Below are 27,132 nucleotides of genomic sequence, written 5' to 3'. Positions count from 1 at the left end.
ATAGTGGGCCCTCTCCCATCCCCCCTCCTTCCCGCCCCCAAGGGCCAGACCACCCCCCGCCCCCCTTTGCCATTCAGGGGAGGGTGCCCCACCCCCCCGCCCCGTCTGAGCCAGTCCCAACTCCAGAGTGTGGAGAACCAGGAGTCTGTTTGTCTTGTAGGCCTCTCCACCTGGAAAGGGGCAGACCTCAAAATAAAGTGTTAAGGCAATAAATAAAACAGCCCACCTCAGGTGAAAACACTGTAAGAGAAGTGCGTCTACAAATGCCGGCCGGCCTTCCTCTGCAGGACCAGCGGGGAGGCGGGCTGTGCACCGCTACACGGCTTGAGAGCGTTTGTCATCGAGTTGAAGGCAAAGTGCCGGGCAAGTTTCTTGTCCTGATGCTGGTCCAGCCGCCTACATCCTCTAACCTCCCCTGATGTGGCCCCTGGGCACCCCGGGTCAGTGCCTCCAGCTCAGTGCCTAGCACCAGCCAGGGAGTTCCGGGCTCACAGAAGGCGGGGCAGGGGCGAGGGGACCAGCCCCACCTCCTCCATCTTTGGTGGTGGCAGAGGTAGGTGGGAGGAGAAATGACAGTCTTAGGCAGGGTATGCCTAAGGATGGTGTCCCGGTTCAGTGCTTGGGTTTGTCCAAGGGCCTGGTCCCCGCCCTGACGTGAGCGCAAGGAAAGCGGGCCCGCCTCTGGATGGCCCAGGCCCGCCGCCCACCAAGGTGCCCCCCGGCCACACTCTGTGGCTCCTACCCTCCATCTCTGGAGCAGCACATTCTCTCGGGTGGCAGCGGGCCGTCAGGACTGGCCGGGCAGATGCCTGGATCTGAGACTGTCCAGCCCAGGTTCCTTTGCCGCAGAGCCCGGCCACCCCCTCTTTCATCTCCACCCTCCCAGCCCCACTCAGCAGCCCCGGGGTGGCGGGAGGTTTTGGGCACCCACCCCCGGGGCATCATCTCTGCCTGTCCTGATTCTCCTCACAACGCCTCAGGCCCCACTGGCCACTGGTCCAGCCTCTGCTTTCCCATGAACAGCTGAGGCGGGCCCCTCGGGGCTCCACGCCGCTCCGAGGAAGTTTATCCCCTGGGCCTCGGGAATTCCCAGGTGATGGAGGTTGGGGTGGGGGCGAGGTCAGGGGCGAGCACCCTTGGCCACCATGGCCTGGGCTCTGCCACTGCTGACGGCTAGACACCCAGGCCTCCAATGCCACCCCCAAGGCCTTCTCTCTGCCATCACCCACGTGAATGAGGACCAGCCAGCCACCCCTCCCAGGTCCACACCCACCACTACTGCAGCTCCTCTGGGGGCCCGTTCTCTCGGGGCAGCACACCGTTCAGGCCAATGCTGCTGGCCACCGGCACCCCCAGGTAGCCGAGCAGGATCTCGCTGCGGCGCCGGGACAGCTGGAGGATGTCGTCCGCCAGCGCCGGCACCGATGTGTAGCGCACGTTGTCCAGGTCAAACATGTCCCTCAGGTACTGCACGATCTGGTGCTGGGGGAGAGGGCGGGTGTTGGACCTGGGCCGGGGCCCCTGCTCCCCGGCGCTGAGGTCCTCCGGGCCACCCAAAGCCTCCTCCTTCACCACTGGAGCCCTGACCCAGCCCCTTCTGTCCTCGGCTCCTGCCTTCCCGGGGCTTCCTCTGGACCCACCCGGGTCAGGCTCCCAGTGGAAGGAGAAGCACAAGCTCTCAGACAGCGAGCTCCCTGTTTACCTTAAAGAAAGCACAGACTTCAGAGAGCTGAGGCTTGGGTCCGAGGAAGCCGAAGGCTAGGACGGGGCTAACGTGCTCCGATACGGAGTAGAAATGGGAGATGAAGCCATCAGGCACCTGTGGAGGGTGGCAAGGCTGAGGGCCGGGACCCAGGCAGGGTGAGGCAGCCAGGCCCTGGGGTCGTACTAAGAGCCGGGGCTTCAGAGGGAGGCCCGGCTCATTACTGTCCTTGCTAGGTGGTGCCGGGCAAGTGACTGGGGCTTTTTGGTTTTTTTGGCCACGCCATGCAGCTTGCAGGATCTTAGTTCCCCGACTAGGGATTGAACCCAGGCCCCAGCAGTGAAAGTGCCGAGTCCTAACCACTGGACCACCAGGGAATTCCCATGACTGGGGCTTTCGAAGCCCTGGTTTTCACCTCTGCAGAATAGGGGCAACCTCGGGGCTGTGGTGAGGGCTGCACGAGGGGCCCGGGGTGCGCTCAGCACAGGAAGTGCCCAGAGCACGTGGCAGTGGCAGCTGGTATCAGCTGGGCAGCAGAGCCGGGCTGGCAGAGGGGAACAATGGATCGCAGCAGCCCGGATAGTGCAGCCAGTCGCCGCCTGGGAGAGCAGATAATGCAGCCCGATGGGCGATGGGCGGGAGGGAGGCTCTGCCTGCCCCCGGCAGCAACCTGCCCCGCCTGGGTGCCTCCACCAAGCCAACCACCACTGCTCTACACGTGCCCTTCCTCCCTCTGAAGACGCCCTTTCCCCGCTTTTGATTCCTTTGACATTTCACAGTGGCCTGCTCTGCGCTGGGCCCTGGGTGGGAAGATGAAACAGATCTACGTGTGCCTTTGAGGCCCTCCTGGTCAAGGGAGTGGTAATGGCAGGACAGGTGGCCGGTGCTGTGACCAAGGCCAAAAGGTGCAGCAGGGCCTGGGGGCTCAGTAAGACCTCCCTGCACGAGCCCCATTCCTCTGCCCACCCCACACGTCCTGCCCCTAGACCAGGGTCCAGCACACGCCAAATGGAGTCAACTGAGCTGGGCACCACACCCAAGGCCCCCGCGTGGCGCTCCCCAGGGACCCTGTCAGCTCACTTACCATCAGCAGCCTCCTCTTGGCTTTCAGGACAGACCAGCAAGCAGTGGCCAGGGCCTAAATCAAAGATGGGAACCCCCGGGGGGTCAGACTAACAGGCCGGGCCGGCAGCCAGTAGCCACCCCCAGTCCAGGACCAGGCCCTTACCCCCAGCTCATCCCACCCCAAGCAGGGAGGTGGGGACGGCTGTCTGAGCTCTGTCGTCTCCCTGCCCTCAATTAGGAGTCAGGCGCACCTAAATCTGAATCCTGACTCTCACCCTTTCTGGGCAGCTCCCTGGACTGGCCAGCAGTCTTCTCTGGGCCTCAGGTTCCTCCCCTGTAAAATGGCCATGACTCAGCAGCCCCACCTCACTCAGTGATTGTGGGGATCCATGGTTACCGCCTATAAAAGACCAGCCCCACCCCTCTCCAGACCACCCCCACGGCACACAGCACGGCCGCCCTGCAGGGGCCCTGTGCTCAATGCTCTCCTGCTGTACCTCTTTTTTCTTTTTTCCCCCCCGTATTTTAACTTATTTAATGCATTCAAATGGAACAGAGTGAATGGCAGCCCAGAAATGAGTAGACTGCCTAAGTGAGACCACAGTGCAGGAGGGAAGTGCACGTCCCTCCGCGCTACACTGGCCAGAGGAGAGCAAGGGGATCTGGGGGAAGTTCTCCAGGGCAGGAGACTGGCGTGCCCAGCAGCCCTGGGTCACAGCGGCGGGCAGCATCCCAGGGGCGTGACCGCCCCGTGATGGGTGCAGAGCCAGCCTTGGTGCCCAAAGCCAGGGACGGAGGGACGTGGGGTCCAGGCGCACGCGTGGGGTCTGGGAGCGGGGCGGCCACCCACCGTCTCCTTGAAGCTGTCCGACAGCCAGCGGTTCCTCAGGACGGCGAGCACCGAGGACGGGGGGTTTTCCAGGTCCTCGAAGGCGTCCATGAGGATGAAGTCCAGCACGATGTCGAAGAAGCTCATGCACACCACCTGCGGGGGGCAGCAGTGCTCTGAGGGCAGAGCGGGGAAGGGTGTGTAGGGGCTGGGTGGGAACACCGGGGCTGAGCAGGCACACCAGGCGGTGTGAGGAGGGGCCTGGGGCAGGCAGGGCAGGAATGGGGGCTTCTAGCAGCCATGGGGCCATCTCAGAGCCTCGGAATCAAAGCAGAGCTCCTACAGGCGCCTCCACCTGGCTCAAGGATCTCAGGTGCGGGGGACCCCAGGACACCGAGGCTCAGTGCAAACAACTCACCCCTCGGCCCTCCAGCTCCAGCCGCGTGGTGGCCCAGGTCTCCGGCCGCAGGGCGTAGCTCAGCATCTCCTCGTAGCTCTCCAGGAAGCCTTTGGGGCTCTGGGGGGACAAGCAGAGCCTGTTTTGGCCGTGGGAGAGGCCCCAAGACGCAGCTGGACTAGACCCACAGGGGCAAGCTGGCCTGTGCATGAGGGACACACCAAGGCTGGGCCAAGGCCAATCCCTGAGTAGCAGTCATGGAGAGAATGGGGCAGGAAGTGTCCTGTGCCCGCCTCCACACACCTCTGCAGCGCCCAGGGCAGGTCCCGGAGGGATGCAACACCAGGGGCGCCCAGCGATGTCTCACACCAGCTCGTTACTGAGCGCCGACCGCCTTCCAGAAGATGTGCACATGCCACAGAAGGAGCTCACTTTGGAAGGATGCGCTAGGGTGTGAGGTCGAGCCAGCCGCCAAAGATTCAGATCTCCGCAATCATCGGCCTCACTGGTGAAACGGGAGAAGCTACAGCCCCACACTTGGGGCTACTCTGGGGGAGTCAATGAGCTCGTTCATGTAACACAATCAGGCAATAAATAGTGTATAGGACTAATGCTGCCAAGAACGGAGATGGTCAGCACACAGGAGGAATTCTTCACTCTCTGGGACTGCGAGGCTTAGCTGGGGCTTATGACACAGTTTGCAGACACAGATGTAATTCACAGACGTGGAAAGCTAGTACATGCCAGGGCTGATCTAACGTGATCTAACTCTTTTATTCATACAGTCCTATGAGGGATGGTCCAGTATTGTGCCCACTTTACAGATATGAATCCTGAGGCTTCAGATCAGTGATGTGCCCAAGAGCCTGGCAGAGTGGAACGGACACAGAGCAGCAGGGGCAGGTTGATGCCATTTATAAGAACCACAGGCAGAGGGGGCATTGGATGGATGTTCACCAAAATGTGAACAGGGTGGCGTTGGGGACAATTTTTCTTTCTTTTTGCATCATCTTAGTTTTTTCTACAATTAGCATGAGTCATTTTTATAATCTTTTCTTTCTTTTTTTTTTTTTTTTGCCATGCCACACGGCTTGCAGGATCTTAGTTCCCCGACCGGGCATTGAACCCGGGCCATGGCACTGAAAGGCTGGAATCCTAACCACTAGGCCGCCAGGGAACTCCCATTTTTACAATCTTTTTTTAAACTATTTTCATTAAGTCTTAAAGAGAATTTGCTAGGATGATCCTGGGCTGTGCCTTAACCTCCCCAAGCTTCAGTTTCCTCATATGTAAAAGTTGACAACGAAGCTGAAGATGAGGGCTGGCCCTTGCTGACACTTTTGATGGCCGCTGGCATCAGTTCATGATGTCCCCAGGACACGCCCATTGACACAGTAGGGGACTGAGGCTTGGAGAGGCTTCACGTCTGGCCCCAGGCATAGCAAGGAGGCGGCCTGATTCCACAATTCCAGAGCCTGGGTGTGTGCAGGGGCTGGCGTCTTCCCAGACAGAGGCCACCCCAGCTCTGCTGCCTGGAAAAACCTGACAGGGCTGTCAGTTACCGCTCAGTCCAGGGCTGGGAGTGGGGTCTGGCGCTCAAGCCGAGCCTCTTCTTGATTTCTTAATCAAAATCAAGCCAAGGACTTCCCTGGTGGCGCAGCAGTTAAGAATCCGCCTGCCAATGCAGAGGACAGGGGTTCAATCCCTGGTCCGGGAAGATCCCACATGACATGCCACAGAGCAACTACGCCTGTGTGCCACAACTACTGAGCCTGCGCTCTAGAGCCCCTGAGCCACAACTACTGAGGCTTCGAGCCACAATGACTGAGCCCACACGCCACAACTACTGAAGCCTGCGTACCTAAAGCCCATGCTGTAGCCTCACTTGCCCTTCTTCACTTGTTCGTCCTTTCACCCTCCTGGGGAGGCCACAAAGAACAGGCTAAGGGCATGGCTGGGCTCAGGCTGACTGGGGTTCAAATCCCGGCTCCACCCTAACCTTGCTTAGTGACCGGGGCAAGCCCCTCTACCTCCCCAGGCTCAGTTTCCTTTTCGGCCGAGCAGATGGAGACATCAGGATCAAATGAGCTACCGGAGGTGAAGAAATGTGAGTGAAGCACCAGGTTCGCTGTGCTGCTCGGTAAATGGCAGCTGCTGGGAGGATAATGAGTTGTCCCTCAGAATCTGCAAAAGATTAGGTCCAGGACCCCTGCACATACCAAAATCTAGACACTCAAGTCCCTTATATAAAAGGGCACAGTATTTGCATATAACCTAAGCACATCCTCCTCTGCACCTTAAATCATCTCTAGATTACTTATAACACCTAGTACAATGTAAATGCTAAATAAATAATTTGCTGGTGCATGGCAAATCCAAGTTTTGCTTTTTGGAATTTTCTGGATTTTTTTTTTTTTTTTAGTATTTTCAATGAGGTTGGTTGGACCCACAGATGCAGAACCTGTGGATGTGGAACCCATGGGTACGGAGAGCCAACAGTATTCACGTTTATGGAGCAGCTGCCCTGTGCCAGGCCCTGGGCTGGGCACACACCTGTGCCAGGAGAGCGGGGCTTCTGGCCCTCGTAGCAATGAGGAGGATGCAGGGTGATGGGGCCATACTGGGCAGGATGAGCCCAAGGGCTCTCGGGACCCAGGGGACAAGTCAGGTGAAGTTCTCCTGGGGAAAGAGCTGGGACTCAGAAGGCAGGTGACCAAGGAAGAGAAGGAGGGAGTGGGACAGGGACTTCAGGATACTGGTATGTGTTCCACCTTCTACCCTTGGGTATGGTACACAGGGGTTCATCTTTCCATTCATTAAATCCTACTTTTTTAAAAAAATTTATTTATTTTTGGCTGCGTTGGGTCCTCGTTGCTGCGCACGGGCTTTCTCTAGTTGCAGCAAGCGAGGGCTGCTCTTCGTTGCGGTGTGCAGGCTTCTCATGGCGGTGGCTTCTCTTGTCGCGGAGCATGGGCTCTAGGCGCACAGGCTTCAGTAGTTGTGGAGCACAGGTTTAGTTGCTCTGCGGCATGTGGGATCTTCTCAGACCAGGGCTCAAACCCGTGTGCCCTGCGTTGGCAGGCAGATTCTTAACCACTGCGCCACCAGGGAAGTCCAAATCCTATATTTTGATACTCTTATGTGTTTATTTTACAACAAAGTAACTAACGACAACAAAAAGAGTTGAGGAGCAGTGTTCCAGGTGCCGAGCGACCAGCATCTGCAGAGGCCAGATCAGGGAGGAAGTCTGTGAGCACCAGAAGCCCTGAGGCCACAGAGCAGAGCTTGGTCTTTACACCAAGGGCAGTGGGAGCGAGGGAGGGTTTTAAACAGTTGGGTGACGTGTCAGAGGTGACACTTCAGAACCATTACCTCACATTACCCCCAGCCATGAGGAGGAAGGACTCAGAGGAGAGAGGCGGGTTCAAGAGCTTTGCTCAAACCCATCAAAAAAACCAAAGAAACATAAGCAGCCAAATAAACATGAGAATGTATGCAACCTTGTTAATAATCCAAGAAACATAAAGCAATGGATGAAACAAAGATTAAAAAGATTACAGGGACTTCCCTGGTGGTGCAGTGGTTAAGACTCCACGCTCCCAATGCAGGGGGTCCAGGTTCAATCCCCGATCAGGGAACTAGATCCCACGTGCATGCCGCAACTAAGAATTCGCATGCTGCAACTAAGAATTCACATGCCACAACTAAGGAGCCCTGGAGCTGCAACTAAGGAGCCCTGGAGCCGCAACTAAGGAGCTCGCCTGCCGCAACTAAGACCCGGCACAACCAAATAAATAAATAAATATATAAATAAATATTAAAAAAAAAAAATTACAAGCAGACCTCGCTGATACTGCAGGTCTGGTTCCAGACCACCCCAACACAGTGAATATCTCAATAAAGCGAGATGCATGAATTTTTTTGGTTTCCCAGTGTGTATAAACGTTATGTTTATACTATACTGTAGTGTATTAAGTGCGCAATAGCATTATGTCTAATAAGACAATGTACATACCTTAATTCCAAAATGTTTTATTGCCAAAAAACACTAACCATCATCTGAGCCATTGGTGAGTCATAACCTTTGTGTTGGTGGAACGTCCTGCCTCAATGTTTATGGCTGCTGACTGATCAGGGTGGTAGTTGCTGAAGGCTGGGATGGCTGCGGCAATTTCTTAAAATAAGACAACAGTGGGGCTTCCCTGCTGGCGCAGTGGTTAAGAATCCGCCTGCCGATGCAGGGGACACGGGTTTGAGCCCTGGGCCGGGAAGATCCCACATGCCGCGGAGCAACTAAGCCCATGAGCCACAACTACTGAAGCCTGCGCACCTAGAGCCCGTGCTCTGCAACAAGAGCAGCCACTGCCATGAGAAGCCCGTGCACCGCAACGAAGAGTAGCCCCCGCTCAACGCAACTAGAGAAAAGCCTGCACGCAGCAACAAAGACCCAACGCAGCCAAAAATAAATAAATAAAATAAATAAATTTATTAAAAAAAAAAAAAAAAAGAATCCGCCTGCCAATGCAGGGGACACGGGTTCGAGCCCTGGTGCGGGAGGATCCCACATGCCGCGGAGCAACTAAGCCCGTGCGCCACAACTACTGAGCCTCCGATCTAGAGCCCGCAAGGCACAACTACTGAGCCCGTGTGCCACAACTACTGAAGCCCGCGCACCTAGAGCCCATGCTCTGCAACGAGAGAAGCCACCGCAATGAGAAGCCGGCACACTGCAATGAAGAGTAGCCCCCGCTCACAACTAGAGAAAAGCCCGTGCACAGCAATGAACACCCAATGCAAACCCAAAAATTAATTAATTAATTAATTAATTAAAAAAAAAGAAAAAGACAACAATGACGTTTGCCGCATCTACTGACTCTTCCTTTCACAAACGATTTCTCTGTAGCATGCAATGCTGTTTGATAGCATTTTACCCACAGAACTTCTTTCAAAATTGGAGTCAATCCTCTCAAACCCTGTTGCTGCTTCATCAACTATGTGTACGTAATATTCTAAACCCTTTGTTGTCATTTCAACAATCTTCACAGCATCTTCACCAGGAGTAGATTCCATCTTGAGAAAACCACTTTCTTTGCTCATCCATAAGAAGCAACTCCTCATCCATTCAAGTTTTATCATGAGGTTGCAGCAATTCAGTCACATCTTCAGGCTCCACTTCTCATTCTAGTTCTCCTGCTATTTCCACCACACATGCAGTTACTTCCTCCACTGAAGTCCTGAACCCCTCAAAGTCATCCAGGAGGGCTGAAATCAACTTCTTCCAAACTCTCGCTAATGTCGATATTTTGACTTCTTCCCACTAGTCACAAGTGTTCTTAATGGCATCTGAAATGGTGAATCCTTTCCAGAAAGTTTTCAATTTACTCTGCCCAGATCCACCACAAGAATCACTATCTATGGCAGCTATAACCTTACAAAAGGTATTTCTTAAATAATAAGACTTGAAAGTCGAAAATGATTCTTTGATCCATGGGCTGCAGAACGGATGTTGTGTTAGCAGGCATGAAAGCATGAATCTCGTTGTACATCTCCATCCACCTTGGGTGACCAGGTGCATTGTCAACGAGCAGTAATATTTTAAAAGGAATCTTTTTTTCTGAGCAGTAGGTCTCAACAGTGAACCATGTTGTAAACAGATGTGCTCTCATCCAGGTTTTGCTGTTCCATTTATAGAGCACAGTCAGGGTTGATTTAGCATAATTCTTAAGGGCCCTAGGATTTTGGGAATGGCCAATGAGCACTGGCTTCAATTTCAAGTCGCTATCTGCATTAGCCCCTAACAAGAGAGTCAGGCTGTCTTTTGAAGCCAGGCATTGACTTCTCCACTCGAGTAATGAAAGTCCTAGATGACATCTTCTTCCAATAGAAGGCTATTTCGTCTACATTGAAGATGTGTTTAGTGTAGTACCTTCATTAATTCATCCACACTTAACTGTTTCACCTTGTACTTTTATGTTATGAGATGGCTTCTTTCCTTAAACCTCACGAGCCAACCTCTGTCAGCTTCAAACTTTCCTTCTGCAGTTTCCTCGTCTCTCTCAGCCTTCCCAGAATTGAAGAGAGTTAGGGCCTTGCTCTGGATTAGGCTTTGGTTTAAGGGAATGTTGTGGCTGGTTTGATCTTCTATCCAGACCACTAGAACTTTCTCTGTATCAGCAATAAGGCTGTTTTGCCTTCTTATCATTCATGTTCACTGTCATGTGTTCACTTAATCCCCTTCAAAACTTTTCCTCTGCGTTCACAGCTTGGCTAACTGTTTGGCACAAGAGGCCTAGCTTTTGGCCTGTCTCAGCTTTCAACATGCCCTCCTCACTAAGCTTAACCATTTCTAGCTTTTGATTTAAAGTGAGAGACATGCGACTCTTCCTTTTATTTGAAAACTTAGAGGTCATTGTAGTGTTATGAATTGGCATAATTTCAATACTGTGGTGTCTCAGGGAATAGGAGGCCAAGGAGAGGGAGAGAGACAGGGGAGAGCCAGTCGGTGGAGCAGTCAGAACACACCCAACATTTATTGATTAAGTTCGCTGTCTTATATGGGTGCGGTTTGTGGCACCCCAAAACAATTACAATGGACGTGGATGGACCTAGAGAGTGTCATACAGAGTGAAGTAAGTCAGAAAGAGAAAAGCAAATATCATACAATAATGCAAATATGTGGAATCTAGAAAAATGGTATAGATGATCTTATTTGCAAAGCAGAAATAGAGACACAGATGTAGAGAACAAATGTACGGATACCAAGGGGGAAAGGGGTGGGGTGGGAGGAATTGGGAGACTGGGATTGACACATATACATTATTGATACTATGTATAAAATAGACAACTGATGGGAACATACTGTATAGCACAGGGAACTCTACCTAAGGCACTGTGGTGACCTAAATGGGAGGGAAGTCCAAAAGGGAGGGGTTATCTGTATGTGTATGGCTGATTCATTTTGTTGTGCAGTGGAGGCTAACACAACACTGTAAAGCAACCATACTCCAATAAAAATAAATTAAAAAAAAAATTACAACGGTAACATCAAAGATCACTGATCACCATAACAAATACAATAATGATAAAAAAGTTTGAAAAATGGCGAGAATTACCCGAATGTGACAGAGACATGAAGTGAGCCAATGCTGTTGGAAAAATGGCACCAACAGACCTACTCGACACAGGGTTGCCACAAACCTTCAATTTGTAAAAAACTGCAAAGCACAATAAAGCCAAAACACACACAATGAAACGAGGTATGCCTGTACTGACATCCAGTATCAGCCAAGATGTAAGAGGACACAGCCTTATACTGCTGGCAGGGGCTCAAGTTGTTAAGGCATTTCGGAGGGTAAACTGGCAAGATCTGCCAGCCTTCGAAACGTCTGTGCCCAAGACGCGGCCTTGCCACAGCTGGGCTTTGCCCCACAGAAAATCCCACAGGTTCCTAAAGAGATCTGATTATAAACAGACTGAGTATAATAGCGGTGTCTGTGATACTGGAAAAGTCAGACACTACCCAAATGTCCGTCCCTGGGAGCACCAGATTAACCAGAGCCGACCCGCCCGAGAGAATACGACACAACTGGTCCATCTACTGACAAGGAAAGATGGACGAGATGGACTCTTACGGAACAAAATAAAGCTGCAGAACAGCCCGTAGAACACAAACCAAGCTTTGGAAGTTAAATTACAATATTCAAAGATTAGTCTATGGAACCGAGTAGGAGGAACATATATCAGATCGTGCGCAGTGGTTCCCCCTGGCAAGTGGGGTTCCCGGAGACCTTGTATGGTTTGCATCTCATAATCGGTGAACTTTGTAAAACTGTGTCATGTAATCAGAAATAAGAGGCAAGACAGATCCAGATTTTTCAGAATTAACACAGGGAGCAAAAAAAACCCAACTCTTCCCTGCTCTCCTACGGCCTGCAGGATGAAGTCAGAGCTCGTCAGCTCGATTTTAGATTGGGTTTTTTCTTTTTTTTTTTCTTTTTTTTAACAGAACTAAATAAAAGTTAGAAAGATTAAAAAAAACAGAAAAACAAACAACGCAGGGGGAAGAAGAGCCGAAAAGAGAGCCCCCACACCCTGCTACCTTCTCAGCCTTGGTCATCAGGCCCGTCACCATCTGCCGGCCAACCTGCCCGAAGAAAAACTGGTGACTCTTGTCCTCCAGGAGGCCCTAGGGAGTGAGGAGGGAGGGGGTGAGCTGACAGGCTGGCGGCCCCCCAAAGCCGTGGACAGGGCAGCGCCGTGGGCTGGGCGGGTGGCCATCCGCGCAGAGGAGCCCGCTTGACTGCCCCCATCCCCGCAACGCGCCCCGGACCGCACCCACCTCAAAGGCTTGCCGCACACAATGCAGCTTGGCCAGAAAGTCCTGGTCACTGTAGCAGCCCAGCAGTTCTGTCCTGAGGGGAAGCGCAGAGTCACAGCACCTGGGTCCCAGCCAGCGACACCCCCGTGGGGTCAGGGTGGAGCCCTGGGTGGCCCTGCCTCCACCTGGTAGTGTGACCTCGGGCAGGTGGCTGCCCCCCTCTAGGCCTCAGTTTCCCCCAAACCCAAGGAAGGGGCTGACAGGATGCTCCCTGAGGACAGGCTGCCTTGATGGCACTGGGCGCCCCTGGCAGGTGTGGTCACTGGGGGTCGGGCTGACCTCGGCCTCCTTTAGGCCCCAACCAGCAAAGGACCCTCTCTAGCACAGGACCAAAACGGCCAAATTGCTCCCAAGGCCAGGGCAGGGCTTTCTGGGGCAGCTAGGGGTGCCCTGATCTGGGCACTTTATCCAAATCTCCAAGGCTTCAGCTGGGGCTTTTGACCATTTTCAGTCAGTGAACTTTAAACACACATACTTAAATCTGGGAGTCATGACCATCATACAGAACAATTAATTTAAGGTGGATAAGAGCCCTAAATATACCACACAGGAGAAGACTGAGGCTAAGAGAAGTCAGGAGACTTGTCCAGGGCCACACGCTACAAAGTAGCAAGACCTGGAGAGAACCCGGGTCTGTCTGTCTCCAAAGCCTGGCTTCTGGACGGCTCCTTAAAGGCATGTGTCAGAACACAGGGCTTAGGGACAGCGCCCACCGTGCTTCCGTGAGTGGACCCCTCTGAGAACTTAGAACAGGTACGAATGATTGTTATTTTAATTACTTATATTAATTACTGTGATCGTCAACCCTAGACCTGCCTGTCTTGTACCGGGGCCATCCTAGGGTCTCCGAAGCTGGAGCAGGAGCCACGGCCAGACCACCCCACCCTCAGCCTGGCTCAGCTGGGTCCCCACCAAGCCCTGCTGGCTGCCCCAGCCTCCTCCAAGGGGGCAGCCCCCCCGCACCTGCCTCCTTCCCCCCATGCTCACCTGAGGGTCCGGCAGGGCACTCTGCCCTCCTTCACCAGCTGCAGGGCCTCCTCGTAGGCGGCGGCAGGCCTGGAGAGTGGGCTCGGGTAATCTCCGACCTGCAGGGGCTCAAAGAGCTGGGGGGAGGGTGGAAGCCCGTGTCAGCAGCATTGGTGGGCGGGGGCGGAGCCTTGGGGTGGGTCAAGGGCACCTGCCCAGGGGACTTCCGGCAGAGTACGCCCTAGGGGCCAACGCTTCAGAGGGAACGTCAGTGGGAATGCTGGCCGAGGGCAGAGGCCAGGGTTTGACTCCGACTCTGGCTCTCAGCATCCCCATCACCGGGTGCACTTCCCAAAGGGACCATCTACTGGACACACACACCCGTGTCCTCCCATCCCAGGAAAGGACAGCCGCCTGGCACACGTGGCCATGGCAGGAAACTAACGAAGCAATGAGCACTCGGGTCTGGAGAAGGGAGAGGCCAGCGTGGGCTGGAGCCGCTGGGGATGGGGACCCCTGCCCTCACTCATAGGACATACGACCCCTGGTTTCTCAGGCTTCCCCATTCCAGCAACACTGAAGAGTCCCCCGGGGAGCAGCTCTCGGCGACCTCCAGATTCTGCTCCCATCAGAGGAAATGCCTTCACTTTCCCACAACCCAGAGCTCGCCCGCCAAGGAGCCGCGCAGGAGCCCTGGCCTTCACCCCTCTCCCCGCAGCCATCCCCCGACCCGCGTCACCTCAGTGGCGGAGAAGAAGGAATCCTCCGAGGTCAGGCTGTTCTCATGGTCCGCCCGCAGATGCAGCGAGCCCTCGGTCAGGGGCAGCATGAGGGTCCGCTCTGGGCAGAGAGGGAAGGGAGGGGCTGAGCCGAGACTCCTGAAATCACCGAGCTTCGAGCTAAATGTACACCAAGCCTCCCAACACCCGATTCTGGACGAATGACGCTGATGGTGGCAAAGCTCCTATTTTCTGTGCTCACGTCAGGGGACCTGCCACGTCCACACCGCCTGACCCTGAGGCCTGTGGGCCCTGAGCTCTGAGGGCAGGCTGTGCTATGCTGTGTGGCCCTGGGCAAGTTGCTCCCCCTCTCTGACAAGCTGAAACAGCCTCTGATGCCAAAGGGCCACTCACTCAGCACTTCCATCCCCACCCGCTCAAGGGCGAGGGGGTCTGGACACTCAAGGGGACTTAGGAAAGGTTCACAGCCCTGAATGCCCCACCAGCCTTCTCTGTCACACGGGGAGGCCAGAGGAAGTGGGACTCCTCTGGCGGGGACAGAAGTGGAAGATGTGTCACCCTGGCCAGCCCTCACTGGGCCCGTTTCACCACTGGTAGAGCCAGGGAGCCCGACACTCAGGAGTCTGATGTTCCCCCCCGGGGGCTGACAGCACCCAGGGAAGGGCCCTGGGGGGTCACAGTCACCACACAGGGTCTGGCACGCAGCAGGCACTAGGAGAACATTGGCTGCTTGGCTGAATAACTTCACTCCATCTCAGTGATGTCACGCCCCTTGACCTCAATGGGGAGGGCAACGGCATGTGTGTTCTCAGCCCCGTGGCTGGCTTCAGGCTAATCTCCACGTGAGCCACCCCTCCGCCCACCCGCAGAATAGGGCTCAAACCAAACACCTAAACACCTGGAACAGCTGGCAGGGGAGATGTTGACATACAGCCCCAAGGCCTGCTCCCAAGGGGATGGGGCAAGGCACACCGGCCAGGGACTCCCGGGGCCTCAGTCCAACTCGGTTCCTGCCTGTGGGGCCTCAGTTTCCTCGTCTGTGCAGGGAGGCACTGATCGGATGAGGTCGTGGGCCCTGGGGATCCTGCGCCCCGGCCCCGCTCACCGAGGTCCAGCAGCATGTTGTCGGCCGGGAAGGTGGACCCGAACTCCTCCTGCAGGTGGTAGGCCCGGTGCAGCAGGGACTCCAGCTTCTCCGCAAACTCCTTTCGCTGTGACTCTGGCTGTGGGTAAAACAATGACGGTCAACGCAGGCCTCCCAAGCTCCCCACGCCAACGGCCCCTTCCTTCTCCATGATGGGGCCCCAGCCCCCGGGGAAACAGGGGACAGCTCTGAGGCCCAGCAGCAAGCGTAGGTCTGGACTGAGCTGCCCCACACAGGAGCCGCCAGCAACGCACGGCCCGTGCACACCTGAAACTCGGCCAGTCCCACCTGACATGGGCCATAAGCATAAATACACACCAATTTCAAACACTTAGTATCCCCCCGCAAAAAAAACCCCAAGACTACAAGAACGTGAAATACCCCAGTGAGTTTTCATCTTGATTACATGTTGAAATGATAATATTTTGGATATACTAGATTATAGAAAATATATTATTAAAAGTCATTTCAGGGCTTCCCTGGTGGCGCAGTGGTTGAGAATTCACCTGCCAATGCAGGGGACACGTGTTCGAACCCTGGTCCAGGAAGATCCCACATGCCGCAGAGCAACGAAGCCCGTGCGCCACAACTACTGAGCCTGCGCTCTAGAGCCCGCGAGCCACAACTACTGAGCCTGCGCTCTAGAGCCTGTGAGCCACAACTACTGAGCCCACGTGCCACAACTACTGAAGCCCGCGCGCCTAGAGCCCGTGCTCTGCAACAAGAGAAGCCACCGCAATAAGAAGCCTGTGCACCACAACGAAGATTAGCCCCTGCTCGCTGCAACTAGAGAAAGCCCGCGCACAGCAATGAAGAACCAACGCAGCCAAAAATAAATAAATAAAATTTAAAAAGTCATTTCACCCATTTCCTTTTGCTTTTTAACGTGGTCTCCAGAAAATTTTAAATAAGATACATGGTCTCCTACTGAACAGCGCTGCTCTAGACCCGAGCAGACCTGGTCCAGACCTTGGCACCACCAGTTCCGAGCTGCGTGACCTTGAGTAAATAACTCCCTCATTCTGAGCCTCGATTTTCTTATCTGTCAACTGAGGTAAGAGAACCTACTTCCTAGGATTTTCGGGAAAACGTGAATGAAATAAGGCATATAAAGTACTTCCTACAAGACTGGCCCATGGTGATGGCCAGTAAGTGTTGGCTATTATAATCAGAGGGCAGTTAGGAGCCCAGAAAGAAGCTGGGTTCAACCCCACTGTTCCTATTAACCATGTGCACTTGGGAAGGCATCGCACCCCTGGCACCACAGCCTGTGGCCTCAGTGACCTCCTCGCTGCCCTTGGCCTCCAGACCAGGGTGTGGGAAGACGGGGGCACTGCTCCTTTGAACCCAGGAGCTTCTGGGCCAAGGGGCCAGGCACAGGCAGGCCTGACTCTGTTTTCCACAGAGGCTGCCAGATCCTGCAAGTACACGTAACCAGACCCTGGGGAGGAAACAAGGGCCAACTCGGGCCTCAGGCCACTGGGAGAAAGAGGCAGAAGCACTCAGAGGGGGACAGTAAGATTGTAACGGCTGCCTTTCACTGAGCGCCAGCCCTGGACCAGCAACTCGCTGTTCAGCCTCAGGGCTTCCTTGAGGCAGGGACTGCCATGACCCCACTTCACAGAGGAAACTCAAGGAGGTTATGGGCCCAGCGCACCCAGCTAGAGCCTGGCAGAGCCCATGGGACCCCAGACCTGCTGGCCATCTTGCTCAGTAACCCAACTCAGTGTGGCCAGCAGAGCCTTGTAGCTTTGGCAGATCTGCCAGCTCTTTCTCTGGGAAGCCACCTTGGGTTAGAGAATGGTTTCTTACATACGACACAAGTGACAAAAGAAAAATTAGATACACTGAACTTCATCAAAATTAAAAACCTTTGTCCTTCAAAGGACACCCTCAAGAAAGTGAAAAGACTGGAAATTCCATAGCCATCCAGTGGTTAGGACTCTGTGCTTCCACTGCAGGGGGCACGGGTTCGATCCCTGGTTGGGGAACTAAGATCCTGCAAGCCATGTGGTGCGGCCAAAAAAAAAGGAAAGTGTAAAGACAACCCCCAGAATGAGAAAAAAGATCGACAAAAAAAGTCAAAAAAAGTACAAGAAAAGCCTTCTCCTCCTTTCCCTGCAGACCCTCTCCTCATAGATCACTGTTAACAATCTCCTGTGGGGACTTCCCTGGTGGTCCAGTGGTTAAGAATCCACCTTCCAATGCAGGGGACACGGGTTCAATCCCTGGTCAGGGAACTAAGATCCCACATGCTGCGGGGCAACTAAACCCACGACGCCACAACTACTGAGCCCTCGAGCCACAACTAGAGAGAAGCCCGAGTGCCACAACAAAAGATCCCACGTGCCACAACTAAGACCCGATGCAGCCAAAAATATAAAAATAAATAAATAAATAAATATTTTTAAAAAATCTCTTGTGTTACCTGTCCAGAGGGAAATAAAAGTGCACATACACACCAGCAGTTACCAACAGGCATATGTAGGCAAGGATGGATGTCTTTTTAAAAATGTACACATCAGCAGAAATTAGCACAACATTGTAAACCAACTATACTTCAATAAAATAAATAAATAAAATGTACACATGGGTCATGAATCACTATGTTATACACCTGTAACTTACATAATGCTACACATCAACTACATCTCAACAGAAAAAAATGTACACATGGGTCACTATACACATTGTATATCTTGCTTTTTTCACTTAATATAGTGGAGAGAGCAACCTAACAGCCCATACAGTTTTCCTTCAGCCTTTTTTTTTCTTTGCCTCGCCGCACGGCTTGTGGGATCTTAGTTCCCCGACCAGGGATCGAACCCCCACCCCTTGCATTGGAAGCACGGAGTCTTAACCACTGGACCGCCAGGGAAGTCCCTCCTTTTTTTCTATTTATTTTATTTATTTTTTTTGTGGGGGTGGGGGGCTGCATTGGGTCTTTGTTGCTGCACACGGGCTTTCTCTAGTTGCAGCGAGTGGGGGCTACTCTTCGTTGCAGTGCACGGGCTCTAGGCCTGCGGGCTTCAGTAGTTGCAGCACACGGGCTCAGTAGTTGTGGCTTGTGGGCTCTAGAGCGCAGGCTCAGTAGTTGTGGCGCACGGGCTTAGCTGCTCTGCGGCATGTGGGATCTTCCTGGACCAGGGCATGAACCCGTATCCCCTGTGTTGGCAGGTGTATTCTTAACCACTGCGCCACCAGGCAGATTCTTAACCACTGCGCCACCATAAAGGCTGCCTAGTATTCCAGACCCCTACTGATGGGCACTTAACAGTCTCCAGTTTTTCATCTTTTTTAACTATTACAAAACAATTCATCCTAGGACATAGGTGTGCTTTGCACAAAAAAAATTTTATTTTGGCTTTTCCACTTTATTTCTCTTTTCTGATATTGAGATAAATATTCACTTATAGAAAGCTTGGACTTGCCAAAAAAAAAAAAAAAAAACCATATAAAGAAAAGACAAGACAAAAGCTGTGTGACCCACTCAACTATGAACACAGGCTATTTCCCTCCAGCCCTGCAAGAATGTATTTTTTTTTGTTTTTTTTTTGGCCAAGGGGCATGCGGGATCTTAGTTCCCCGACCAATGATCAAACCCACGCCCCCTGCGGTGGAAGTGTAGGGTCTTACCCACTGGACCACCAGGGAAGTCCCCCTCTTTTTTTTTTTGGTCTGTGTTGGGTCTTCGTTGTTGCACACGGGCTTTCTCTAGCTGCGGTGAGTGGGGGTTTCTCTTGTTGCGGAGCGCAGGCTCTAGGCACGCGGGCTTCAGTAGTTGCGGCAACGTGGGCTCTAGAGCGCAGGCTCAGTAGTTGTGGCGCGCGGGCTCAGTAGTTGTGGCGCACGGGCTCTAGAGCGCAGGCTCAGTAGTTGCGGCACATGGGCTTAGTTGCTCCGCGGCATGTGGGGTCTTCCCGGACCAGGACTTGAACCCGTGTCCCCTGCATTGGCAGGCGGATTCTTAACCACTGCGTCACCAGGGAAGCCCCTCATATTTTCTTTATGTAGTCAGGATCGGGCTGTAATCACCAGTGTGGTTTATTGAGTAATTACCAAGTACCAGGCATGGGCTAATGCACCTTACGTGAACTTTCTTACTTAGCTGGGTCAACATCCTGGTCAAGGGGAAACTCCCACCCAGGAGGACATGATGGGCTGGCAGAAGGCGGCGCTGCTAGACGCCTCCCAAGCGTGGCCGCCCACCAGCCACACCACCAGCCTTCTCGGTGGCCGGGGGTAGGAAAGACCCGGGGGAGGACTGCCTACCTCGGACGGCGCCTCTGAAGCGGTCTCGGGGTTCCGGAGGCCGTCCCCCCTCTGCCCCACGCTCAGCGCCTGCTCCCACTTCTGCAGGGCTTCCTCAAATAGCTCCATGCCTGAGTGTGGGCGGGGGAGACGGGAGAGAAGGGTGTCAGGCCCCCAGCGGAGGGAGAGCAGCCGTGCCCCCCACCACGTCGCTCAAGAGGGGGCTCAGAAGAGCGAGGAGGCAGGAGAGCCCGGAAGGATGGGAACAGCCAGGACCGTGTGGACCAGGTCCCGACCCCTTTTTCAGGGCTGGCCAGCTTGCAGGTCTTCATTCAGACCAGATCTGTTCCTGGAGACTCTCCCCAGTCCAGAAATGGCTGGAATCCGTTGAGCCGGGATCTGGGGTGGGTGGTTTTGGAACTGGTTGCAAGCAGCACCCAGAAAACCCAGCCTAGGCTCCCGGGAGGAGGCCACGCTCCCCGCTCCCCTGCCCCGGCCACGGGGGTGGGGCTGGCAGTGGGCAGGGGGTGCCCAAGGCCAGCCTCCTGGCCCGTACCTTGCATGTAGAGGCTCTCAGCATTGCCGCTGCTGGTGGTCACAGACTCCTCCATCCCTCTGGTGTCCCACGGCCCCGAGCATGCAGCCACGGGGCTGGATGAGTTCACCACTACCATCTGGGTGCCAAGTAGCACAAGAACCCGAGAATAAGGGATGAGGCCTTCCCAGACCCTTTGCAGGACCCCTGAGCCTCCCCCCACCCCCCGCCCCTCACCACACGCCACGTGCCCTCTGCAATACCATCCCTGAAACCAGCCCCTGGCTGCAGTGGCCAAGCCCTCGGCACAGCCTGCTTCCGCCAACTCCAAGTGCCTGAGGACGGGTCACAGAAATGGCCAAAGCAGGAGGAAACACTGAGGCCAATGCCCAGCCCAGGAAGCTGCAGCCTCCTACGAAACCCACCCTGAGCCCCACTCCCGAAAGGCATGACCCCCTCCCTGCTCCGGGGCTCCACTACGAGTGGGATAGGGAGGACTCAAGGAGCACCCATTACATACGGGCCGGCAGGGCCCGGCTCTCACCCACGCGTCTCTCCCACACGAGCGGCCACCCGCCTGCCAGGCGGGAGCAGAGCCAGCTCTTGCTCGTGCCTGGGTCCCCAGGGCAGTGGCCGGCTCAGAGCTGGGGCTCAGTGCTTGCTGGATGAATGAATAACTAGACGAGTGAATGAGCCAAAAGCCGTTCCCCAAGAGAAAATAAACTTGTCTTTTTCTTATTTATCTCTATATCTTCAGCACCTAGTAGTCCCTGACATAAAGCTGGTGCTTGCTCAGTGTCTGATGAATGAATGAATGAATGAATGAATGCACTTTCATGGGTAAGTATCTTCCCCAAGAGATCAAAGCTTCTCTTCCGCATTTATCCACCTTTCCCTCACCAATGCCCGGCACACCCCGATCACGGACAATCTCTGAAAGTCTGCACGGGTGGATGAGTGAATGAACCAACGAATGAATGGATGGAACCTCTTCTCCCATCTTCCTACCAGCCCATAAGCCCCCGAGGGCAGAGACCGGAGCCCCAAGGCCGTGACGGGCACCCTGCTACCCTCACCGAGGCCAAGCTGTGGGAGGAGCCTGAGTGCTTGCTGGGCTCGATGGAGGAGATGCCGCTCAGAGTGTCGTTGCTCTTGCTACTGGGGCTCTGGACCCTCCGGCTGGAGTAGCCTGTGAGGAACAGGAGGAGAGGGGTCATGCCAGCTTCCCACCCAGCCTTTGCACGGCTGTTGCCCGCTCCGGACCCCTCTCCCCGTCCTCCTCATCTGGGAGTCTGTCCTGACCTTCTAAGTCAGGGTGACAGCAGAGCAGCCCCAGGGCGTGCACCTCGCAGCAGAGGGCTGGGCCCTTGCCCCTTGTCCTGCTCACTTCCGCATCCCTGTTACGCGGCGCAGGGCCTGGCCCGGAGGGGCCTGGATCTGCTGGGTTAAGCCTGAGAATGAGGCCCAGCCACTTCTACCTCCCGACTCAGCTTCCCCTGTGTTGTTGATTGACTGACTGATCTGGAATTCTCCTCCGTCTAAAAAGGATTTGAGGTACCAACTTTTCAAAATACATAGTTTTGTTTTGGTTTGGTTTTTTTAAGTGAGAAAAGTAGGGAAGGCAAAATAAGGTGGAACCAGAGATGGTGCTGGTACAGGGTAGGCAAGCAAGAGGTTAGTCCAGAAACGACTCCAGGATTCCAGGGGGGCCAATGCAGAATGGGAAGACAGCTGTGCCAGCATGTCTCGTGGTCTTGTTCTAGACTAGTCTACAAACTTCTCTGTCCAATTGAAAAGACAAAAACTTCCCTTTTGCAATAATTCATAATTAAAAGTCATTGTCGGGCTTCCCTGGTGATGCAGTGGTTAAGAATCCTCTTGCCAACGCAGGGGACATGGGTTCGAGCCCTGGTCCAGGAAGATCCCACATGCCGCGGAGCAACTAAGCCGGTGTGCCACAACTACTGAGCCTGCGCTCTAGAGCCCACGAGCCACAACTACGGAGCCCACGTGCCAAAACTACTGAAGCCCGCGTGCCTAGAACCTGTGCTCCGCAACAAGAGAAGCCACCGCAATAAGAAGCCCGTGCACCGCAACGAAGAGTAGCCCCCGCTCGCCGCAACTAGAGAAAGCCTGCGCGCAGCAACAAAGACCCAACGCCGCCAAAAATAAATAAATTAAATAAATAAAATTTTTTAAAAAAGTCATTGTCACAGAAGGAGATTTTGCTTCTTAAAACAAGTTTCTTCCAACATGAGAGCCTTTGAGGACTCCTTGCCTTGGAAAGCGATCTGTACATGGCAAACACTGGGTTACTGGGTTACACGATTAACGGGACCATAAGAGGCTTTTAAAGCCACACCATGGGCTTCCCTGGTGGCGCAGTGGTTAAGGATCTGCCTGCCAATGCAGGGGACACGGGTTCGAGCCCTGGTCTGGGAAGATCCCACATGCTCGCGGAGCGACTAGGCCCGTGAGCCACAACTACTGAGCCTGCGCGTCTGGAGCCTGCGCCCCGCAACAAGAGAGGCCGCGACAGTGAGAGGCCCGTGCACCGCGATGAAGAGTGGCCCCTGCTTGCCGCAACCAGAGAAAGCCCTCGCACAGAAACGAAGACCCAACACAGCCAAAAATAAATAAATAAATAAATAAATTTAAAAAAAAAAAAAAAAAAAAAAAAAAAAAGCCACACCAGCAGACACAAAACAGGTCAGTGGCTGCCAGGAGCTGGGGGAAGGGGAAAGGGGCTGACGACCAAGGGCCCTGGGGGGATTTAGAGCAACAGTTCTTGATTGTGGTAGTGACTGTATGACTGTAAGTGTTTGTCAAAACTCAAAAAAGGGTGAATCTGACTGTATGCAAAGAGAAAAAGAGGGGGATGGTGAGAATACCAAAAGGCTCAGGAACCATCTGGCCCTTCCTGCTCCTGAGCCAGGGGACTTCCACCGCTGGACGGAGGAGCTGCACCCCACCAGCCCACCCTGACCCGGTGCTCTCAAAGGGTCCTCAGATAATGAGAACCATCGCTTCCAATGACATGTGCATCCGGCCACCACATCACCCAGCAAATCCTTACAATGACTTGCTTCCCAGGTGAAAGGGACTCAGCGTGGAGACAGGATGTCACTAGCCCAAGATCTCAGCTAATAGGGGTCCAGCTGAGACTCGACTCCAGGTCAGGCCCTTCCCCACCACCTCACACCTACCTTTCTTCAGTGACGGGACCTTCCTGGCCATGAGGATGGGGAGGGGCACCGTGCCCAGATGCTCACCGCCCATCTCGGGGCCGACCTGCTTCTTCTTCCGCCGTCGCCTCTTCAGCTGCTGGGCAGCCAGGGCCAAGGCCACAGTCCCCAGGGCCGTGGCGAAGAGGACCTTCCGCAGACCTGGTGTCAACCGCAGCTGGGAGAAGGCAGACTGCGAGAAAAGAGGGAGGCAGCCAGTTACATCTCCCTGGGAGAGCTGCCCTGAGGAACACGTGAGGCGCAGGGAACGCACCAGGCCCCCAGGGGATACCTCCTGACCAGGAATGACCGAGAGGCAGCCCCCTGGGAGTTGGGGGCCCTGGCCTCTGAAACCTGGATCACAGAGATGTAAAAGAGGGGGACGGGGGATGGCAAAATGACAAGGCCAGGAGATCCTATCTTGGGGTCCAGCAGGTGTCCCCAACGCCATCGGTCAGGATTCTACCAGCTGCAGTGACTGAGCACCTATGCCAGCTACTGCACCAGGATTTCACCTGTGTTACCTGTGTGAATGCCCATCATTTTCCAGGTGAGGCATCTGAAGCTCACACAGGTTAGGACACATGCTTAAGGTGACAGAGAGGCAGAAACGGAACTCAGGTCTGCCCACCCCACTTCTCCACTCTTCAAAGACGATGACGTTCACTTTACCCGATGGTCCATCTGTACACGCCCCTGCTCCACCCTCACTCTGCCTGCTGGACTGGGAGCCCCTCGAGTGAGGCTGCATCCCACAGGGCAGAGCTTCAGGAAGTGTCAAGAGGACTGGTCAGCCACAAACATTTAAAGTTCGCAGGCATTACTGACCTCTTTCATAAACTGAGAAACTGAGGTCAAGAGTCCACATAGGCCTCGGGTGGAGACCGGGCTTGGGACCCCAGACTCCTAACCCAGTCCTCCTTACTCTGCTCAAAGAGGATTGCCTGGGACAGCAATCACGAGGGCCCAACTTTCCTGGATGCTGAGGGACCCTGGGAGGAGTGGCTCAGTGCTTCAGGGACCAGAGGGGTAAAGGGCAGGACCACAACCCGCCCCGGTCTTTACCTGCCCGAACGTCGTGTAAAGGAACACAGGGATCTCTGCCACCGTCATGGCCAGGGCCTGGATCATGGACACACCTTCAGTCCTCCGGAATGCCATGGCAGGATCGGCACCCCAGGCGAGAGCCCTCGGGGCCGAGAGCTTCCAAGGAGAACGTCTTCAACTGGTTGCTGGCTGGGTCCCGGGCACCATCCACGCCCCGAAAGGACAGGGACACACATACCAGAAGGTCCCTCCACAGAGCTGAGAGACAGACGACCAAGTCAGCCACAAGGGTGTGTGCATGTGAGCATAAAGGAACACACACAAGAGTGCTCTGGGGGATGAGGTGGGAGCAAAGCCCACGCGTGGAATGCGAGGCCTGGAACCAGGCCCCCGCCTTCTGCACCTGCCAGCAGGAAGGTAGCCAAATGCCCCACAGACTTTCTGCCCACCTTGAGCCCTAGGAGCAGAGGGCAGTGTCTGGCACACTGGCCCAAGTGCGGACCCAGAGCCTGGGAGATGGAGAGGTCGCTCTCAAACTTGGGGCTTTCTACCACACTTTCTCAATCTTTTTAAACCCATGGCCCACGTGCTAAGCAAAAACCTTAGGCCTCTAAAGGGTCAGGCCCCTGAGTGAGAATCATTGCATCTTTTCCACCTCCCACAAAACCAAGAATGTTGTACTTCCTGTGGACGTATTACAAAAACAGCAGGGTATTTCCTCAAATAATAACAGCTACTACACTTTATGTGGGTATTCTGTGCAGAGTTCCTTACATACATTATTTCATTGAATCATTACAATTCTATGAAGTAGATGCGATCTACCTCCCACACCCCTGCCAATTTCCAACGAGGAAACTGAGGCTCAGAAAAGCTAAGTCAGGAGTCCAAAGTCACACAGCTGGTACCAGGTGGAGTCAGGACTTGGACCAAGATCTAACGGACTTTTGACTCTGTGCTCAACACAACCCTTTCGCCAAATCTGACATGGAGCAGGAAGTGGGAGCCTCAGCAGAACTACAGACTACAAGGGCAACTTTCCCCTGGGGCCTTCTGAGACCCCCAGAGTACCCCACGGCCCATTCCAAGGCCAGTGAATAAGTGGCTTGAGCACATATAACCCAGTCCCCAAGATCCTGCAGAGAGCTCCCCGACCACCACCACCAAGGCCAAGGATGCCTTCAAGGTCTCCTGGGACTTCAAACGAAATGAACACGAAGGCCAGATGGACCCTGTCTACCTGGGACGGCGGCCAAAGTCACTGGACTGGCACAAGAAACGGCTTATCCTCAGTGAGTGGGAAGGATGAATGATCCTATCAGGTAGCTCTAGGGGTGTGTGTGTGTGTGTGTGTGTGTGTGTGTGTGTGTAAGAGCGGCAGGCAGACAAATGTTCTAGGGCTGAAGAAACTCATGTTGTCAAGGGTAGGGGACATCCTGCCAGGAGGCTACAAATTGAGCGATGTGACCTCCAGTGGTCACAAGCCAGCTCTTTCAGCACCACCCCCAACTTGGCCCAAGCCTCAGAACGAACGAGGGAAGACAAGAACATCAGAGGCTCAGCAGCTACTATTTCCCAAGCACTTACTTAACAGGCCAGGCTTGGAACAGGCTCTCCATGGAGGGTTTTAAGTCTAGTCACTCACAGAACCCTTAAGGCAAGCACTGCTTATCTCAATGATGAGGAAACTGGGGCTCCAAAAGGTAATCAACCCTACCGAGGTCACTGAGTAAATGGCCAAGCTGGGATATGACCTCAGCTCTGGGGGACCCCAAGGCTTGGCATTTACCTGCAGGAAAGTCAAGAGCAGCCTCTGCTGCCCCGACTGAGGAAGAGTGGCAGGTGCCAGGTAATGACACCCATCCCAAGACAGCTTCACTCCAGGGATGGATCCAGACCCAGCCCAACCATACCCCATCCTTCCTCCTGGCACAACCCAGGGCTGAAAGAGAGAAGCCTCCACCTCTTCCCTGTGATGACAAGGCCATGGCAATGTCCCCCACCACGTGGACACTCCTAATGTCGTCCCCACCTGGGAAAGTCACCTCTCCTGCCCTGTAACCTTGCTGGTAACCTCCTCATTCCACCCCCACCAGGGCACTCACAACCTCTCAGCTTGGATGCCCACGCTTTCCATCCCGGACACCTCCTCCCCTGCCCTGAACCACCCCGTAAATGACTCTAGCCTGAGCACCCTTCATTCCGCCTTGACCCCAGCAATGTTCCCTCTGCCCAGTCTCCGTTCATTCCACACCGGTGGGACACCTCAGCAGTCTGACCCGGACCGGCACTGAGCACTCCCACGCTGGACCTCAGCAATACCCCCTTCTTCAGAATCTGCTCTTTCCATCCCGGACAATTCCTTGCGCATCCCCTGGTCAGGCCTCCTCCTCTCTTGCCCCGACCCCCGGAATATCCTTGAGGGTCGTCCAGGTGCCCACTGCCACCGCCTTCCACAGCCCGCGCACCCGCTCCTTCCATCCCGGTACTTGCCCAGCGCGGGTCCAGTACCTGCGCCCCTGCTCCGATCTCTGCAATGTTCCAGGCCCGGGCATCTTCCCACTGACCGGGTACCTTCCGCTCCACCTCTCGCGCCGCCCACGGCCCGAGTACCTGCTCTTTCCAACGCTGGCCCTTCTAGTCCGGCTGAGGTGGGACACCTGCAACCCTACCCAGTTCCCCGCTCAGGCACGGCTCCCGCCCGCTGCAAACCTCAGTCCCGGACCTTGCCGCGCCGCCCGCCTGCTACGCGGGCTCAGCCCGGAACGCCGCCACTCACCCTGGATCCCATCGCTGCGGAAGGACAGCGTCTCCTTCCCCGGCGCCCGCGCAACCAACCTCGGGGCCACGGGGGG

General features: G+C 54.7%; 1 protein-coding gene across 2 annotated transcripts; it reads right to left on the bottom strand.

Moving 5' to 3' along the window:
* Positions 1 to 103: 103 nt before the first annotated feature.
* On the bottom strand, positions 104 to 27,132 carry MIGA2 (mitoguardin 2). 2 transcript variants are annotated; one of them, XM_059925796.1, is made up of 16 exons: positions 27,057 to 27,132; positions 24,296 to 24,535; positions 23,213 to 23,423; positions 21,083 to 21,195; positions 20,028 to 20,145; positions 19,493 to 19,602; positions 15,182 to 15,299; positions 14,076 to 14,176; positions 13,358 to 13,473; positions 12,332 to 12,431; positions 12,092 to 12,178; positions 4,015 to 4,113; positions 3,618 to 3,752; positions 2,787 to 2,840; positions 1,703 to 1,819; positions 104 to 1,482 (listed from the first exon to the last, which is right to left on the bottom strand). In XM_059925796.1, exons 2-16 carry the CDS (start codon positions 24,389 to 24,391, stop codon positions 1,276 to 1,278), a joined length of 1,782 nt encoding a protein of 593 aa, XP_059781779.1. In that variant the 5' UTR covers positions 24,392 to 24,535; positions 27,057 to 27,132; the 3' UTR covers positions 104 to 1,275. The 2 variants fall into 2 exon arrangements, with proteins under 2 accessions (XP_059781779.1, XP_059781780.1); XM_059925797.1 differs by having other exon boundaries at positions 12,332 to 12,404.

Source organism: Balaenoptera ricei, chromosome 6 (assembly GCF_028023285.1).
Source record: "Balaenoptera ricei isolate mBalRic1 chromosome 6, mBalRic1.hap2, whole genome shotgun sequence".
Classification (NCBI taxonomy): Eukaryota; Metazoa; Chordata; class Mammalia; order Artiodactyla; family Balaenopteridae; genus Balaenoptera; species Balaenoptera ricei.
This window is presented reverse-complemented; position numbering and strand designations above follow the sequence as displayed.